The following is a 17,882-nucleotide window of genomic DNA, read 5'->3' on the forward strand; positions in this document are numbered from 1 at the left end:
GTTTGACATCTGCAAAAGATTCCCATATTGAATCAGGGACTGCTTTTATTAAATATTGAAATGTAAAATTGGAACACCATAAAAAGTCTTTGAATTTGGTGGCAATATAATAAATGGAAATGATATGGAAAAAAGTTAGGAATGAAATTAACCAAACAATTATGCACATTGAATAAAAAATTACTAAAGCTAAGATGTCTGTAGTCTATTGCCAGAATATGTTACATTTCTTTTGTGAAACACTATTTCCAGATCAACGATGAAAGAGTGGAACTCCCAATATCTTTGGCAAATGGAAGCATTTCCATGATTTTCATTAAACGAAAAACTATAAGGTTGTCTACTGACTTTGGCTTGGAGCTGAAGTATGATGGCAATAATAGAGTGCAGGTCCGGGTGCCAAGACAATACCAAAACCGTATGTGTGGTATCTGTGGCAACTTTAATGGAAACAAAACGGATGATCTCGTTATGGCAAATGGAACTGATGTCAGTAACAGAGATAGGAAAGAGGCATATGCTCTAATTGGTAACAGCTATGAGATCCCAGGAGCTGGTATCCCAGGGTATGTCAGCATTGTGTGTGTGTGTGTGTGTGTGTGTGTGTGTGTGTGTGATTTTAAAAAATTAAACCTAAGACATGTCTAAACCTCAACTCTGAGTTTCATAGGATATGTCCATTCAGGTGGTGTTTATTCAAATGATATTCCAATCGGTTACAATGGCATAATGTTACTTGTGGCACATGTGCTAGTTATGTCACTGTGGTTATGACTTCAATATGTTCATTTATTTAGTGTATCTGCCGTAAGCATAACTAACTGGTTTAAGATTTAACAACCACACTTAATCATTTAGGGACAAAAAATATTCAACAGAAACTGGAATATCATTTGAATAAACACCTCCTTGACATTCACATTTTCATTATATTTTATTTTATCAATGTTTTGAGTAGAATGCTGTTCATTTAGAATCAAAACTTTTTCTTTGCCATTCAATGAAAATAATGTGACATTTTCAATATTAAGAAACTAGCTGCAGTTATGATTTTAACCATGATGACATCAGAACAATAGAGACAAATTTTTCTTTTTATTCTTTGATAATAAATATTTTACAGGTGCAAGAAAGGGGAAGAGGATGATTGGATAGAATGCTCTGACTCTCAAAAAGCACTAGTGACAACGAACACATACTGTGGCCTGATCAATGACACAAACAATGTATTTCGGGAATGCATCAAAAGCGGCGACTTGGATATTGAAGAAATAAAGTTTAGCTGTCAATTTGATGTTTGTGCAGCATTTCAGTTTAACTCCTTCCCCAAAGAGACTGCCTGTGAACGCCTGGAGGGCTTTGCAAAACGTTGTGCAGATGTTGGCTTCTACATACAATGGAGAACTGCAGCCAATTGTCGTAAGTATTAGCATGCTTATTATTTGCATGCTGATTTTACACTCACATTTGATCTGACAGTACACTGGTCTATATTTGGATTTGGTTCTTTTATAGTATTTTCCATACAGTGTGTAGCCTGCTTTTCAGTTTTGTTGCCCACACTACAGGAATGTTGCAATTTTAAGAATTGATGACTTAAAAAACATAGCATCTGTGAAATTCACAATTCCCCCAATAAAAAAGATCCATTACCACGTACACCACTGCTATAGTGATAATGTTCAAAACATATACAATACATATATACAATACATACACAAAATATATACAATACAAAATGCATCAAAACTCAATCCTAATGAAAAACAGTAAATATATCACTTCTACTCTGAAAGCATCCTTGAGTATATATTCTAAAATTAATTGGAACTTTCAGCCCTGATTTGTGGTAAGGATGAGGTGTATGACCCCGTGGCCCCAGCCTGCCCTGCAACCTGCAATACTCCAGCAGACAAGTGTACAGTGGCTGGCACAGTGGAGGACTGCAGGTGTAAAGATGGCTATGTATTGAGTGGTGACACCTGTGTACCTGAAAACCAGTGTGGCTGTACAGATGGACAGGGACGGTATCATAAGGTTTGTAGACCAAAAATGTCAATTTTAATTTCTTTGCAGTTTTAATGAAACACTAAATTTGGCTCTACACAAGAAATTTTTCTGAAATAAGAGATTGTTCTAGTTGAATAAAGTGGCTATTATGTCTCAGAAATGGAGGTAATCTACAGGATTTTTAGATATTTTTCATCAAACTTATGAAATGATTTTTGTGAATAAATAGACCCCAAAATATTTATTTTCTGTTAGTGTGTATCTAGTCAGTGAAAGAAAGAAAAATAATGCATTAAATATCCTAAAAACAATTATGATTAAATAATGTTAAGATGAATTTTACTTTTTTGATATTTCAGCTTGGACAATCTTGGGTGTCTAACAGTTGCACCACCAAGCATGAATGTGTCAGAGAAAATGGTACATCTTTCATTAGAGAAACTCACCTACCCAGTTGTGATGTAAATGCCAGATGTAAGCTGAAAAATGGAAAAAGAGGATGTTATTGTAAATGGCCTTACAGAGGAGATGGTTATAGTTGTGGAGGTAGGTGAATATTTTGTGCACATGGGACTGTTTATATAGAATAATGACCTGTTGGCTATATTTATGTGAGATTGTTTTTATGATTGAGACCTTTCAGGTAATGCACTTCAAAAGAGGGATAAAACCATATTGCTTCTCTTTCATAGCTACAAAAACCTGCTGGATCTATGGTGACCCTCATTACAAAACCTTTGATGGAGTGAAGATCAACTTCCAAGGGACTTGTAGATACGATGCAGCAAAGAGCTGTCTTGCAAGTGGTTCAAATCTGACCAACTTTAGAGTAACTGTCCAACAAGAACACCGTGGACGAAGCAAGAAAGTTTCTTTCACGCGCAATATTGAAGTGACTGTTGGCAATCATATGATCACTCTAAAGAAGAGGAGAGTGGTTTTAGTAAGTGTTCATTCCATAGTTATTGAATATAAATTTTCTCTTTAAATGTATTAAATTCATCTTTTAATTTGTCATCTTTTCTGACTTGCTTCACTTAAATGAGGATATAGTTGATAACCTAGTAATTCCTGATGCCCTTTCCTCAGCTAATGAAAGTTTGCAACGACCCATGAAATCAATGAAGTTCATCCTCGCCATAAAACATTGTTTGTCTATGCCAAACTTCCCTTTTTTCTGACCTGTGATTGCACATTATAATCCTGATTGTAGGTCGATGGCCAAAAGGAGAGTCTCCCTCGTGTGTTAAATATAGATGGAGGAAAGATACGCATAAGAAGATTGAGCAAAAAACGTGTGAGGGTGAGGACCACCTTTGGACTGAATGTGATATTTGATGGCAACACGAAAGCTTCTGTAAGGGTACCTGCTGAATACATGAACCAGATGTGTGGTATTTGTGGTAACTGCAATGGAGATAAAACAGATGACCTTCGTCTGGCAGATGGAACAGATGTTAGTGGTGGTAGGAAGAGGGACATCTTTGCACAAATTGGTAATAGCTATTTGGTGCCAGATCCGTCAACAATTGGGTAAGTCTGACCTGGTCTACTGTTGATTTTTGCAAAGATTGTGCAAGGACTGGAATCTAAATTTTTTCTACACCTTCCAATTAGACATTGCATCATTGAATACATTTTTCTGGAAATTACAAAATATTGTTATGTTTGACAGAAATATCTTTTTGATTTGTTGCATGTTATCAAGACTTCTGTCCTTTTGAAACTAGGTGTCAGGCAGGCAGCCCTGATGACTGGGTTGAGTGCCTAGGTAGTCAAAATGCCATAGTAGACAATGATGGTCACTGTGGTACAATGAACAAGAGTGATAGTGTTTTCTCATCCTGTGTTGAAAGTGGTGTTGTGGATGTTGCTCAGTTATATGCTGACTGCCGGTTTGATGTGTGTCACGAGCTGATCTATGTTGATGAATCTTCAGCCAAGGAAGCAGCTTGTGAAGCTCTGTCAAATATGGCAGATCAGTGTGCTGCAGCAGATCAAGCTGTGACATGGAGAGCTGCTACAAATTGCCGTATGTACTTTCTTGTATTTTCTTGTTCTAAAAAAATGAAAAAGGTGGTCAAATTTGTATTGGCCATCATCAAGTTCTCAATTTATTTTGAAGATCAAATTTGTGTCATGTATGATGGGGGCAATTTAGAAGAATTTTAAAAATAGTTTTCTTGTTTTACAATATCTGTTACCTTGAATAATTGAAAGTGTTTTGAAATTGAACCTTGGTCATTGGCAAATGCATGTTTGTTCCGTTTATAGCCCTGAGTTGTGGCACTAATCAGGAGTTTAACCCAACTGCATCTGCCTGTCCTGCTACGTGTCAAAATCCCAATGCTCCTGATGAATGTGAAGGAATCCCAGTGGAAGACTGTGAATGCAAAGAGGGCTATTTACTCAGTGGTGACACCTGTGTGGCTGCTGACCAGTGTGGATGTTCAGATGCTGAAGGAAATTACTATGAGGTGCTACACACAGTTTGGTCAATATCATTGGAATTTTTAAGGAATGGAGGGGTGGAAAGATTAAATAATGTATTACTTACAGCAAAGATTAGCATGTTTACATGTCTGTTGGGAAGTATGTTTCATTTTGATTTTATAATGGTCTGATACTAGGTAAATAACATTGTATGCACTTTATTTCACTCAGTATTGAATGTTTTTTTGTCAACTGTTGTATTTTACACCCCATAATATCTTGACATCACCATCAAATTTATCAGTATTTACCTTTTATCTGTTTTATATTAACATGAAGGTATTGGTTTATTTTAGTTAGGAGCAAGCTGGCTGTCAGGGGATTGCTTAAAGCATTATGAATGTCTCAATGAAAACAGGACAGCATCTATCAAAGAAACAAGTCGCCCTAGCTGCCATCCAAATGCCGAGTGTAAACTATTAAATGATATTCGAGGATGTCAGTGTACCCCACCCTATACAGGAGATGGTTATAGTTGTATTGGTATGTTTCTTTAAAAGAGTTGACACAAAATTATAAGGAAGTATGAACACTGATACATAAAACTTAGTCTGTTTAAGTTTTGCATGTGAGAGCAGATAAATCAAGTGCTTAGTTTTATTTTTTAGGTTGCTAGACTGATGTTGGTAAAGTTCCATTTGAACGAGCAATTCTTTTTTTTGCTTTTAGGAAATTTAAAAAAAGTTAAATGGACCTAATTAGTATGTATTTAGAATGAGTGATTAAAATAAAGAGTAGATTATTTCATAATGATTTCACTTGTTTGTAGAAACTGGTTCGTGTATCTCAAGTCTAACCAACTTTGTGACTTTTGATGAGGAAGCTTACCAATTTAATGGTACTTGCAAATACTTGCTGGCTGGTACATGTGGTAACTTGACAGCAGAACAGATGAGGTTTACAGTGCTTCAGAACAATGGACCATTAGGACTTGCCATAGAAGTAAACATTTATAATCATACATTAACACTGGGGAAAAGAGGATTAATACTGGTAAGTGCATTTCATTTGATTGCTCCGTACAACTGGTAGTGTAAATTTTATTATTTGAATTGAGTTTGTGCAGTGAATAAACTGTTCAGTATACCAGAAAAGCTTTATCCCATAACAAACAACCATGATTTTTATGTACAGATATAAAACAGATGTGTCTGTACATAGCCGTCACCTGCCTCTGTCGTCACTGTCGTCGTCGTCGCCGTGCACTTTCACCGATAACACGATAAGTAAAATACCGTTTCACTTTTGGCTTGAAACTTACAGAACTGATGAATATTTATATTACACAGGTTAAGTTCGAAAATCACCATGATCTGGCCATTTTTATGGAAGTTATGCTATTTTTTCATTTTTTTCAGCATATATGCAACACCGATAACACACTAAGTGAAAAACCGTTTTACCTTTTGGCTTAAAACTTACAGAACTGATGAATATTCATAATATGCAGGTCAAGGTGTTCTTTTGACATTTTCTGCATCTTAACAATATTGTTAGTTGATTATATAAAAATGATGGTAAACCTGTTATTGTGTATTGTGTAATAAAGTGTCAAAAATGGAAATAAACTCCTCTCTTTACAGTTTCAGATTCAATCATTCACCTTATTTATATATATATATATATATATATATATATATATATATATATATATATATATATATATATATATATATATATATATATATATATATATATATATATATGAGATCCATTTTAATTTTCTGAAAGGTTGATGGAGTGAAAATCAACTTACCCAGGGTAGTTGCCAATGATAAAGTCAGTATTCAGCTCTTGACAAAAGAGCAATTGAGAGTGTCCACTGATGGTGGTTTTGAAGTGATATTCAATGGAAACAGTGCTGCTGTTCGTGTACCAGCTGAATACAGAAACAGAGTTTGTGGACTTTGTGGGAACTTCAATGGAGATAAAATGGATGATCTGCTGCTGAGAAATGGAACAGATATCAGTAGGGGAAGAAGTCCTAGTGATATTTGGGCTTTAGTTGCTGGAAGCTATGAAGTGTCTGGTGGAGCCGCAGGGTTAGTGAAAACTTTCATTAGTAACATTAGCCTTCAATTTACATTGAAAAATGTGATTGCAGTGATTGGGAAGGAACGCGCCATTGCACCATACGTGCATAGAATTATAACTGGGCGCATAAAAAGCCCTGTTTGTGCGCCAAAAATGTGCGTGATTTTGTTATGCCTCGCATTTTTAAAAAGAGTCTACTCGTCAATAAACTATTCGTCAACTGATTAGCGTTATTTTCCTCTCATACCTGAAGACGTCTCAGGAAAGAATTCGAAAGCTATCGAACGCAATCGCCGAAGTTTGGCGAGAGCAATTAGCTCATCGTCCCAATAGATATGCTAATGAAATAAAAGCTAATATCTTATTGGCCAATCAGTTTATAGGTCATGTTTATCCAATTAGAAGTAACCTTGCTTTTCGTTCTGAAAGCACATGAGATTTTTTCAAGCAGCACTTTGATGAAGTGAAAAGAGAAATGCTGCTGAAAAAGATTTTTAAAAACTCGCCAGACCAGCCTACATTTGTTAGTTTATGTACTTCAACCGCTTCGTCTAAGGGTCCGTCTAACGTTCAGGAAAAAGTCTCAAAGGAGACGGGGGAATAAAATGTACCAACTTTTGAGAGCAGCGCTCCTTGACGAGTAGTAGTGACACTGACAGTAGTGTTACTGCTAGTGCTAGCACCTCTCACTCTCAGGTCGCACGAGGTTTCAAACCCCGATGGCTTCAACTATGGCCCTAGCTCCAATACGACAGCACCCAAACGAAAATGTTCTGCGAATCACCTGCTAAGAGTTAAGATTCCTGGGAGTAAGATAAGTTATGAGGATGCACTGAATGTGTGGCGCAGGAAAAAGAGATTACTTCATTAAGTAAGGAAATCTCTTTTCAGTAAGACCAGGCCTAACCAACTACCAGACTCGGCACCTAAGGATCCTGAATTAACCGATACATCGGACCACACTACCCGTTTTCAAGGTGTGTGTCAGATCGCATTTCGGAGTATCAGCCAGAACACCGACAGGATGAGCCCTGGCATGCTCGGCTGTCACCTTGATTGGATAGTAAACGATTGTCGTAAAATCGCTATATGATTTTAAAACCGGGTGCATAAATTTGAAAGCCACCTAGATGCACCTTAGACTGCCACATTAATCTAATACAATGCAAAAAAGCCCTATCAAAAGTGGTTAAAACATTCAAACCGAATGTCGTTAAGTCCCCATATATCCCCATAGAGACAATAAAATAGAGTACTCTAAAGTAAGAGTACAGTTTAAGGTTATTCAGCCGAGCGTGGATGAGCCTGCAGTCGTGCTACAAAATTTTTTCTGGGGTATGATACTCCGAAATGCGATCTGACACACACCTTGAAAACGGGTAGTGTGGTCCGATATACCGGTTAATTCAGGATCCTTAGGTGCTGAGTCTGGTAGTTGGGTAGGCCTGAAGACTGATTAATAAGTACTAGACAGTATGTGCGGACAATTTCATTTACATTTTCTCAGTTTTGAGAAATCAAGGTTTTCAGAGATCTAGATTGTTTACCTCTTGCTGATGGTTTCATCAAATAAAAACCAATTACTAATGAGTATTTCATGTTTTCTGATCATTTTGTTTTTTCATTTAGTCTTCAAATAAGTTCAGCAAAGAAGGCATTGTAATGGTTTTATTGAAAAAGACAAATAAAAGTCTTAACTAAATAAATATATTAACAAAGTTTAACTGCAAAACTTTATCATATCATTCCCAAAAATATTGATACAGATATTTCAAATATATTTGTCATGTTTAAAAATGGCCCATAAATGTCAATCAATGGCCCATTGATATGCAAAATGGCCCATTAAGGGTGACCCAGGAGGGGCCATTGTCCCATGGGTGGTTTGAACCTTCCCAATCACTGTGATTGTGGTGAATACTTTTTATGTAAAAAAATGATTCACTCTGGTGTGATGCAGAACATGTTAATATTGATACTGAAGTTGTTACAGAAACTGAACAATGTTAATTTTTATAATATTTTATCAATTTATATTTGTTGTGTCATAGATCTGTTCCATTGCAATGGCTTTTTTCCTATTCATTACAGTTGTAGACCTGGAAATCCTATACCACCAGGTACTTGTACAGCAGAACAGCTTATCAGTGTCACTTCTTCTGAATACTGTGGACTGATAAATGACACTACAAGTGTTTTCTCCCAGTGTATAAATAGTGGATATTTGGAAACAGCTCGTATCTACCAGGCATGTGTGTCTGACGTTTGTGGAGGACTTAGGAACAGTGTGGCTCTTGCTAAAGTGAAAGCTTGCAACCACCTTGATAGCTTTGCAAGCCTTTGCTCATCTAATAAATTCCCAGTAATATGGAGAAGGGCTGCTAACTGCCGTAAGTTTGTTTTGGCAACCTGACCACAAACAGAAATAAGTATTCATAAAACGAAGTATTCTATAAAATAGATGCACAAATAAGGTGGTGAGATAATTGTAGAAATATTAATTTATTAATAAAAGTATTATAGCTGAGAATAAAGTTGCGACTGTTGTTTACACCAAAACTATTAGATATTACAATGTTTATGATGAATGTCACTACTTGAATTGGAAACAAAAGGAAAACTTTTAACCAATAAAAAATAAATTGTGTGAAGGTTAAAGAAAACATGGCAATGCTTACAAGGCAATATGATGCACATCTTTATAAATATGAAAATTTTTAACAGCTCTGACATGTCAAGCAAATGAAGAATATGACAGCACATCTTCAGCTTGTCCGGCAACTTGCAAAAATCCCCAGGCTCCAGAAAAATGTAATGAAGCAACTGTGGAAAGGTGCCGATGCAAAGAAGGCTATTTACTGAGTGGCGCCACCTGTGTTCCTGAAGACCAGTGTGGTTGCTCAGATGATAGGGGAAACTATTATGCTGTGAGTATGGCTTTCCAAGCGAAGTTATTTTTGTCAAAATGTTGAATTTGAATATCATTGGAATCATATGAATATTATTGCATTTTTTTCAAACTGATGGATCAATTAAGGCTGTGTCATTACATGTAAATTATGTCACATAATATGTCAACTAGTTAAGATTTTTATGTAAAAAGTGATCAGATTGAAAGCTGATCATATTCATATTTTACGTGTGAAGTCTTTAGGTTTATTTTGGAGATAAAGGCAGTCAGTTATACATGTGCATATAAACGTAGATTGTATGAATGTCATTATGTTGATGATTATTTAAAATTGCTAGCCATATTCAGTTTTTCTTTCAGTAACAGTTTGTGAAATTTTATTAGTTTTTTTCTTTTATTTAGCTTGGTCAATCTTGGTTGAGTCAAAATTGCTCCCTGAAGCATGAATGTGTGAGAGAGAATGGAAGGTCTATCTTGAAAGTCACTGTGTTACCAGAATGTCACACACAAGCCAGATGTACACTAAAAAATGGGATTCGAGGATGCTACTGCAAATGGCCATTTAGAGGAGATGGTTACACTTGTGGAGGTAAAATCCATCAATGTGGTTTAAAATTTCCATTTAAAGACATTATTATTCCAAGTCATCAGTGTAAGTTGTAATGCCATGGCAGTTGGTCCTTTGTATTTACCACAATAACTTAAAAGCAGAGTTACTATTTTGCTTTAAATGGGGAATGCCTTTCTTTTGTAATTTTTTACTTGTTACAAGTGTTCTGATATACTTGAATAGATAAAAGCAGGAAGAATTATGAGACAAGTAAAATTAACACCTTAGTTTTAAAGAAGGGTTAACTTAGAAATAGAGCAGTCATGGATTTCCATATCCATTTTCATTTTTTTCATAGCCACAAAAACCTGCTGGATCTATGGTGATCCTCATTACCGAACCTTTGATGGAGTGAAGATCAACTTCCAAGGAACTTGTAGATACGATGCAGCAAAGAGCTGTCTTGCAAGTGGTTCAAATCTGACCAACTTTAGAGTAACTGTCCAACAAGAACACCGTGGACGAAGCAAGAAAGTCTCTTTCACACGCAATATTGAAGTGACTGTTGGCAATCATGTGATCACTCTAAAGAAGAGGAGAGTGGTTTTAGTAAGTGTTTATTCCATGGTTAATGAAAATGAATTTTTTCTTTAAATGTATTAAATTCATCTTTGAATTTGCCATGTTTTCTGACTTTCTCTCACTTAAATGAAGATATAGCTTTTAGTTACTTATCTGGGCAAAAGCTTGTTATTTACTTGTGTGAGAAATTGTGATTGTTTTTTCTTTCTGACCTGTGATTGCCCAAAATAATCTTGATTGTAGGTTGACGGCCAAAAGGAGAGTCTCCCTCGTGTGTTAAATATAGAAGGAGGCAAGATACGCATAAGAAGATTGAGCAAAAAACGTGTGAGGGTGAGGACCACCTTTGGACTGAATGTGATATTTGATGGCAACACGAAAGCTTCTGTAAGGGTACCTGCTGAATACATGAACCAAATGTGTGGTATTTGTGGCAACTACAATGGAGATAAAACAGATGACCTTCGTCTGGCAGATGGAACAGATGTTAGTGGTGGCAGGAAGAGGGACATCTTTGCACAGATTGGTAATAGCTATTTGGTGCCAGATCCATCAACAATTGGGTAAGTCTGACCTGGTCTACTGTTGATTATTGTATAGATTGTGCAGCAGCTGAAATATCAATTTTTTTTTACAGCTTCCCATAAGACATTGAATCATTGACAAGATTTTTCTAGAAATCACAAAATATTGCATTGTTTGACAGAAATATCTTTTTGATTTGTTGCAAAGTACGTAATCAGGACTTATTTTCTTTTGAAACTAGGTGCCAGGCAGGCAGCCCTGATGACTGGGTTGAGTGCGTAGGTGGTCAAAATGCCATAGTAGACAATGATGGTCACTGTGGCACGATGAACAAGAGTGATAATGTTTTCTCATCCTGTGTTGAAAGTGGTGTTGTGGATGTTGCACAGTTATATTCTGACTGCCGGTTTGATGTGTGTCACGAGCTGATCTATGTTGATGAATCTTCAGCCAAGGAAGCAGCTTGTGAAGCTCTGTCAAATATGGCAGATCAGTGTGCTGCAGCAGATCAAGCTGTGACATGGAGAGCTGCTACTAATTGCCGTATGTGCATTTTATGTGTTTCTCTTGTTCTAAAAAAATTAAAAAGATGGTCAAATTTGTATTGGCCATTATCAAGTTCTCAATTGTTTTTGGACATGAAGTTTGTGTCTTGTATGATGGGAACAATTTAGGAGAATATGAAAAATAGTTTTCTTGTTATGCAATATCTGTTACCTTGAATAATTGAAAGTGTTTTGAAATTAAACCTTGGTCATTGGCAAATGCATGTTTGTTCCGTTTATAGCCCTGAGTTGTGGCAGTAATCAGGAGTTTAACCCAACTGCATCTGCCTGTCCTGCTACATGTCAAAATCCCAATGCTCCTGATGAATGTGAAGGAATCCCAGTGGAAGACTGTGAATGCAAAGAAGGCTATTTACTCAGTGGTGACACCTGTGTGGCTGCTGACCAGTGTGGATGTTCAGATGCTGAAGGAAATTACTATGAGGTGCTACACTCAGTTTGGCCAATATTAGTGCATGTTTTAGCAAACTGATGGATCAATTTTGGCATTGTCATTACACGTACATTATCCCATGTAATATGTCAGCTAGTGTAATTTTTTTTGTAAGAAGTGACCAGAGTGAAAGCTGATCATATTCATATTTTACATCTGAAGTCTGTAGGTTTATTTTGAAGATAAAGGAAGTCAATTCTACAATAGTGTATATAAACAAAGATTACATATGATATGAAAGTCATTAAATTGAAGATCATTTTAAATTGCTAGCCATATTCAGTTTTTCTTTCAGTAAGAATTTGTGAAATTTCATTATATTTTACCTTTTATTTAGCTTGGTCATTCTTGGTTGAGTGAAAATTGCTCCCTGAAGCATGAATGTGTGAGGGAAAATGGAAGGTCTATCTTGAAAGTCACTGTGTTACCAGCATGTCACACACAAGCCAGATGTAAACTGAAGAATGGCATTCGAGGATGCTTCTGCAAATGGCCATTCAGAGGAGATGGTTACACTTGTGGAGGTAAAATCCATCAATGTGGTTTATGTTTTTCCATTTAAAGACATTATTATTCCAGGTTCTCTACCAACTACCATCAGTGTTTGTCTGTGTCATCAGTGTAGGTTATTGTACCATGGCAGTTGGTAATTCTTTGTGTTTACCACAATAACTTGAAAGCAGAGTTACTTTTTATGTACAGACACAGATGTGTCTGTACATATAGCCGTCATCTGCGTCTGTCGTCGCCGTCGTTGCCGTCGTCGCCGTGCACTTTTACCGATAACATGATAAGTGGAAAACCGTTTTTTCTTTTTGTATGAAACTTACAGAACTGATGAATATTCTTAATACGCAGGTCGAGTTCGAAAATCAGCATGATCGGGTCACTTATATGGAATTTATGCTGTTTTTTCACTTTTTTCAGCATATATGCAGCACCGATAACACGATAAGTGGAAAACCATTTTACCTTTTGGCTTGAAACTTACAGAACTGATGAATATACATAATACGGAGGTCAAGTTCGAAAATCAGCGTGATTGGGTTATTTTTAGTGAATTTAGGCTATTTTTTCTCTTTTTTCAGCATATGTGCAGCACCGATAACACAATAAGTGGAAAACCATTTTACCTTTTGGCTTGAAACTTACAGAACTGATAAATATTCATAATACGCAGGTCAAGTTCGAAAATCAGCACGATTGGGTCACTTGTAGGGAATTTATGCTGTTTTTTCACTTTTTTCAGTATATATGCAACACTGATAACACAATATAAGAAAAACAGATTGGCCAATTGTCATTATACTCACAGGAGGGGCCAATCTTACTAAAACGCAGGTTGAGTTTGAAAATCAGCATAATCAGTCCATTATTTTAGAAGTTATGCTGTTTTTTCACATTTCCTCACATTCAATTCTTAGGCATGTTAACAGTCTCATTATTGAACTAATAAGATACGTAAAAGTGTTTGTTTGACATTTCCTGCATCTTTACAACATTGTTAGTTGATTTTTTAAAAATGATGGTAAACTTGTTATCATGTGTGTAATAAAGTGTCAAAAATGGAAATAAACTCATATCATTGCAGTTTGTCAGATGCATTCATCCACTATGTTCAGAATCTCAGAATGGAGGAAGTTGAACATTTAACACTGTTCTATTGATACTTTTCCCATCTCATCAATTTTCTTCATTGGTCATATAAAAATGGCAGTAAACTGTTAATTTTGTTTTATGTTAAAAAAGTGTTAAAAATGGAAATAAACCCATTTCAGAACAGTGCTGTCTTGTTTACATTTTGGCATTTTCAATATGTGACTTTGAAGTTTCATGGGCCTGAAGACTTGCTTGTCACGTTTTCTGAATAACCATGATACTAATATTTTATAATTAAAAATTGATGGTCATTATGCTGTAAAACATTATGTAATATTGCATCAAAATTTGAAGAAACCCCTATTTTGGGCACTGCTCCCATGATGACCATTTAAGGAAAATCATGTCACTTACTGTTCTCAAACTTACAGGAAAGAAACATGGGACTAAAATACAGCTTCAGTAGGCAATGCAGTCTGTTTGGTAAATTTTTCTGGCAATTAAACAGTTTTTTGTGAAAATTTAATTTTTCACATATTGGCATTTCCAAGGTGTGACTTAGAACCTCCACGGGCTTGAAGACCCATGCTAGTCACATTTTGTGAAAATCCATGACACTTATATTTTATTATTAAAAATCGATGGTCATTATGCTGTTAAGCATTATGTAATGTTGCATCAAAATAGAAGAAAACACAATTTTTGGTGCTGCTGCCTTGATGACCATTATGGGAACACCGTGTTACTTATGACTGTCAAACTTTCAAAAAAGAAACACTGAACTAAAATGCAGCCTGAGTTAGAAAAGCAGTCTAATTGGCTTCTTTTTCTGGAAGTTATACATTTTAGTGTAATATTCATTATCTTTTTGGCATATTCATTGTGGGACTCGGAGCTCCCATGGACATGAAGCCAAATGGTAATCATATTTTCTACATGTCCATCCTATTTATAGTCAATAAACAAAAATTGGTGATAATTATTCTCTAATTTATTATGTAATGTTACATCAAAATTGACAACAATCTTTTTGCACTGCTACTGCAAACATTATGAAAAGAAAACTGTGCCACTTATTATAATTTTAAACTTACAAGTACGATTTTTAGGATTGGCCTTCAGCTCATGAGAAAACCAGCTCTATTGGATTATCATGTTTATTGTATTTATACATTTTTTGTGAAATTTTCATTTTTCTCATTCTGGCACTTTCTAAGTATAAACTTGAACTCTGATGGGCCTGGAGCCTTATGCTTTTACTTTCGTCTGTGTTACCTGTTGTGCATAAGTTGATGTTGACTGTGCAGTTAAACATAATGTATTATTGCATCAGGATTGGTAGTCTCCTATTTTGGGCATTATGGTTTTGTGCTTTTCTTAAGGTGTGACTTATGGGCCTGAAGACCTTTGAGTGGGTCAGTCTGTAAATTACCCTTGGGTATCACTAGATTAATTTCAGAGTTATAAAGTCATTTGCTTTAATAGGCCATTAAATGAGATTACGTAAAGCACACTTGTTGATATTTCCCTGTAAACTCCCAAAGGTAAAGCTCTCTGCTAGATTAATAATAAGGAAGCAGTGATAATTATGCAGGTAAATTTTGTTTAATATTGCAAATAAGTTTTATATATATATATATATATATATATATATATATATATATATATATATATATATATATATATATATATATATCAAACTGGAAGATTAAAAGTTTGAATAGCATCTTCATTGGAATTATATTTACCTCAAGCTCTGCCAAGGAGGTTATATTTTCACCCCTGTTTGTCTGTCATCCACATAACACAAAAAAGTTATGGACCGATTTTGCAGAAATTTTCAGGAACTGTCGGAAGTGGGCCAAAGAGGACAATGATTAATTTTTGGTGGTGGTCCGGATCAATAATCAATCAATTATCAATAATAATCAACAATTGCTGCCTTGGCAGAGGTCTGCACTCTCAAAGTGCTTTTCTAGTTTTGTTGTTTTCCTTTATAATTTTTTCTCAAACACTTGCATTTGTGACTTTTAACTCTCATCTGCCTGGGGCTCTGCACATTTTCTGTATTTCTACATAAGCAGTTGTATTGTTTTTTGTCTTTAAACATTATGTAATATTATTTTATGCACTGTCATCATTTTTCAAATATTGAGACTTTCATAATGTGAATTTGAACTCTCATGGTCCTGAAACTGTAATCTTATTGAAGGGGTGGATTGAGACCATCTTCTGGGTCTTCCGGAAGACAGTCAGGTTATTAAGTTTATATTGACTGGTGTCTATTTTTTTCTGTTGGAAGACCATCCAAATGGAGGATGGATCAACATAGATACTTTGTAATACTGTCAGAAAATATCTATGGGTCTGCTCCTGTTATTGACCATGTTACCTGTTGTGCAAGATTAAAATTCAGTGTTGACTGACAGTGCTATTATAAGCATTATTTGTTATTGCATCAAAATTGACAAAATGACCTTTTTTGCATCTTTATTTTCTGTTTTTTGTCTGTACATTTGACAGCTTTGCTGCCTTGTTTGCTTTAAAGGTGGAATGCCTGTCTTTTGCAATTTGGTTTACTCCTTTTTAGTGCTCTGATATATTTGAATTGATGAAAGCAGTCAGAGTTATGAGATAGGTAAAATTAACACAGTTTTAAAGGAGGATTAATCCATAGAAATAAAGCAGTCATGGATTTCCATATCCATCTTCATTTCTTTCATAGCCACAAAAACCTGCTGGATCTATGGTGACCCTCATTACAAAACCTTTGATGGAGTGAAGATCAACTTCCAAGGGACTTGTAGATACGATGCAGCAAAGAGCTGTCTTGCAAGTGGTTCAAATCTGACCAACTTTAGAGTAACTGTCCAACAAGAACACCGTGGACGAAGCAAGAAAGTCTCTTTCACACGCAATATTGAAGTGACTGTTGGCAATCATGTGATCACTCTAAAGAAGAGGAGAGTGGTTTTAGTAAGTGTTCATATATATTCAGGTTAATCAACATGGTTTTGTTCTTTAAATCTAGTAAATTCATCTTTGAATCATTCATGTTTTTTTACCTGCCTCACATATATGAAGATGTAGCTCTTAGTAACTTACCTGGGCAAGGGCCTGTTATTTACTTGTGTGAGAAATTGTGATTGTTTTTTTTTCTTTCTGACCTGTGATTGCAGATTATAATCCTGATTGTAGGTTGATGGCCAAAAGGAGAGTCTCCCTCGTGTGTTAAATATAGAAGGAGGGAAGATACGCATAAGAAGATTGAGCAAAAAACGTGTGAGGGTGAGGACCACCTTTGGACTGAATGTGATATTTGATGGCAACACAAAAGCTTCTGTAAGGGTACCTGCTGAATACATGAACCAAATGTGTGGTATTTGTGGCAACTACAATGGAGATAAAACAGATGACCTTCGTCTGGCAGATGGGACAGATGTTAGTGGTGGCAGGAAGAGGGACATCTTTGCACAGATTGGTAATAGCTATTTGGTGCCAGATCCATCAACAATTGGGTAAGTCTGACTATTGTATAGATTGTGCAGCAGCTGAAATATCAATTTTTTTTTACAGCTTCCCATAAGACATTGAATCATTGACAAGATTTTTCTAGAAATCACAAAATATTGCATTGTTTGACAGAAATATCTTTTTGATTTGTTGCAAAGTACGTTATCAGGACTTATTCCTTTTGAAACCAGGTGCCAGGCAGGCAGCCCTGATGACTGGGTTGAGTGCGTAGGGGGTCAAAATGCCATAGTAGACAATGATGGTCACTGTGGCACGATGAACAAGAGTGATAACGTTTTCTCATCCTGTGTTGAAAGTGGTGTTGTGGATGTTGCACAGTTATATTCTGACTGCCGGTTTGATGTGTGTCACGAGCTGATCTATGTTGATGAATCTTCAGCCAAGGAAGCAGCTTGTGAAGCGCTGTCAAATATGGCAGATCAGTGTGCTGCAGCAGATCAAGCTGTGACATGGAGAGCTGCTACTAATTGCCGTATGTATTTTCTTTTTTTTTCTTGTACTCAATAATCAAAAGGGTTGTCAAATTTGTTTGGGCCATTATCAAGTTTTCAATTGTTTTTGAAATCAATTTTGTGTCATGTATGATGGGGACAATTTAGGAGAATTTGAAGAATAGTTTTCTTGTTATGCAATATCTGTTACAAC

At 35.9% G+C, this 17,882-nt stretch overlaps 1 protein-coding gene across 2 annotated transcripts in view; it reads left to right on the forward strand.

The window, feature by feature from the left end:
• LOC106155583 (uncharacterized) overlaps positions 1-17,882 on the forward strand; it is a 106,468-nt gene that overhangs the window by 25,184 nt on the left and 63,402 nt on the right. For both annotated transcript variants that reach the window (XM_087004879.1, XM_087004880.1), the window contains exons 28-49: positions 253-566; positions 1,124-1,419; positions 1,838-2,037; positions 2,370-2,556; positions 2,703-2,953; positions 3,224-3,543; positions 3,741-4,042; positions 4,285-4,487; positions 4,800-4,986; positions 5,273-5,496; positions 6,235-6,545; positions 8,629-8,927; positions 9,262-9,464; positions 9,851-10,037; positions 10,357-10,607; positions 10,824-11,143; positions 11,347-11,648; positions 11,893-12,095; positions 12,442-12,628; positions 16,429-16,679; positions 16,902-17,221; positions 17,408-17,709. In XM_087004879.1, the coding sequence (XP_086861005.1) occupies positions 253-566; positions 1,124-1,419; positions 1,838-2,037; positions 2,370-2,556; positions 2,703-2,953; positions 3,224-3,543; positions 3,741-4,042; positions 4,285-4,487; positions 4,800-4,986; positions 5,273-5,496; positions 6,235-6,545; positions 8,629-8,927; positions 9,262-9,464; positions 9,851-10,037; positions 10,357-10,607; positions 10,824-11,143; positions 11,347-11,648; positions 11,893-12,095; positions 12,442-12,628; positions 16,429-16,679; positions 16,902-17,221; positions 17,408-17,709 (5,620 nt within the window). The remainder of the gene's footprint in view (positions 1-252; positions 567-1,123; positions 1,420-1,837; positions 2,038-2,369; positions 2,557-2,702; positions 2,954-3,223; positions 3,544-3,740; positions 4,043-4,284; positions 4,488-4,799; positions 4,987-5,272; positions 5,497-6,234; positions 6,546-8,628; positions 8,928-9,261; positions 9,465-9,850; positions 10,038-10,356; positions 10,608-10,823; positions 11,144-11,346; positions 11,649-11,892; positions 12,096-12,441; positions 12,629-16,428; positions 16,680-16,901; positions 17,222-17,407; positions 17,710-17,882) is intronic.

The sequence above is a fragment of the Lingula anatina genome, chromosome 2 (assembly GCF_051362555.1).
Source record: "Lingula anatina isolate TDL-2025a chromosome 2, LinAna3.0, whole genome shotgun sequence".
Lineage (NCBI taxonomy): Eukaryota > Metazoa > Brachiopoda > Lingulata > Lingulida > Lingulidae > Lingula > Lingula anatina.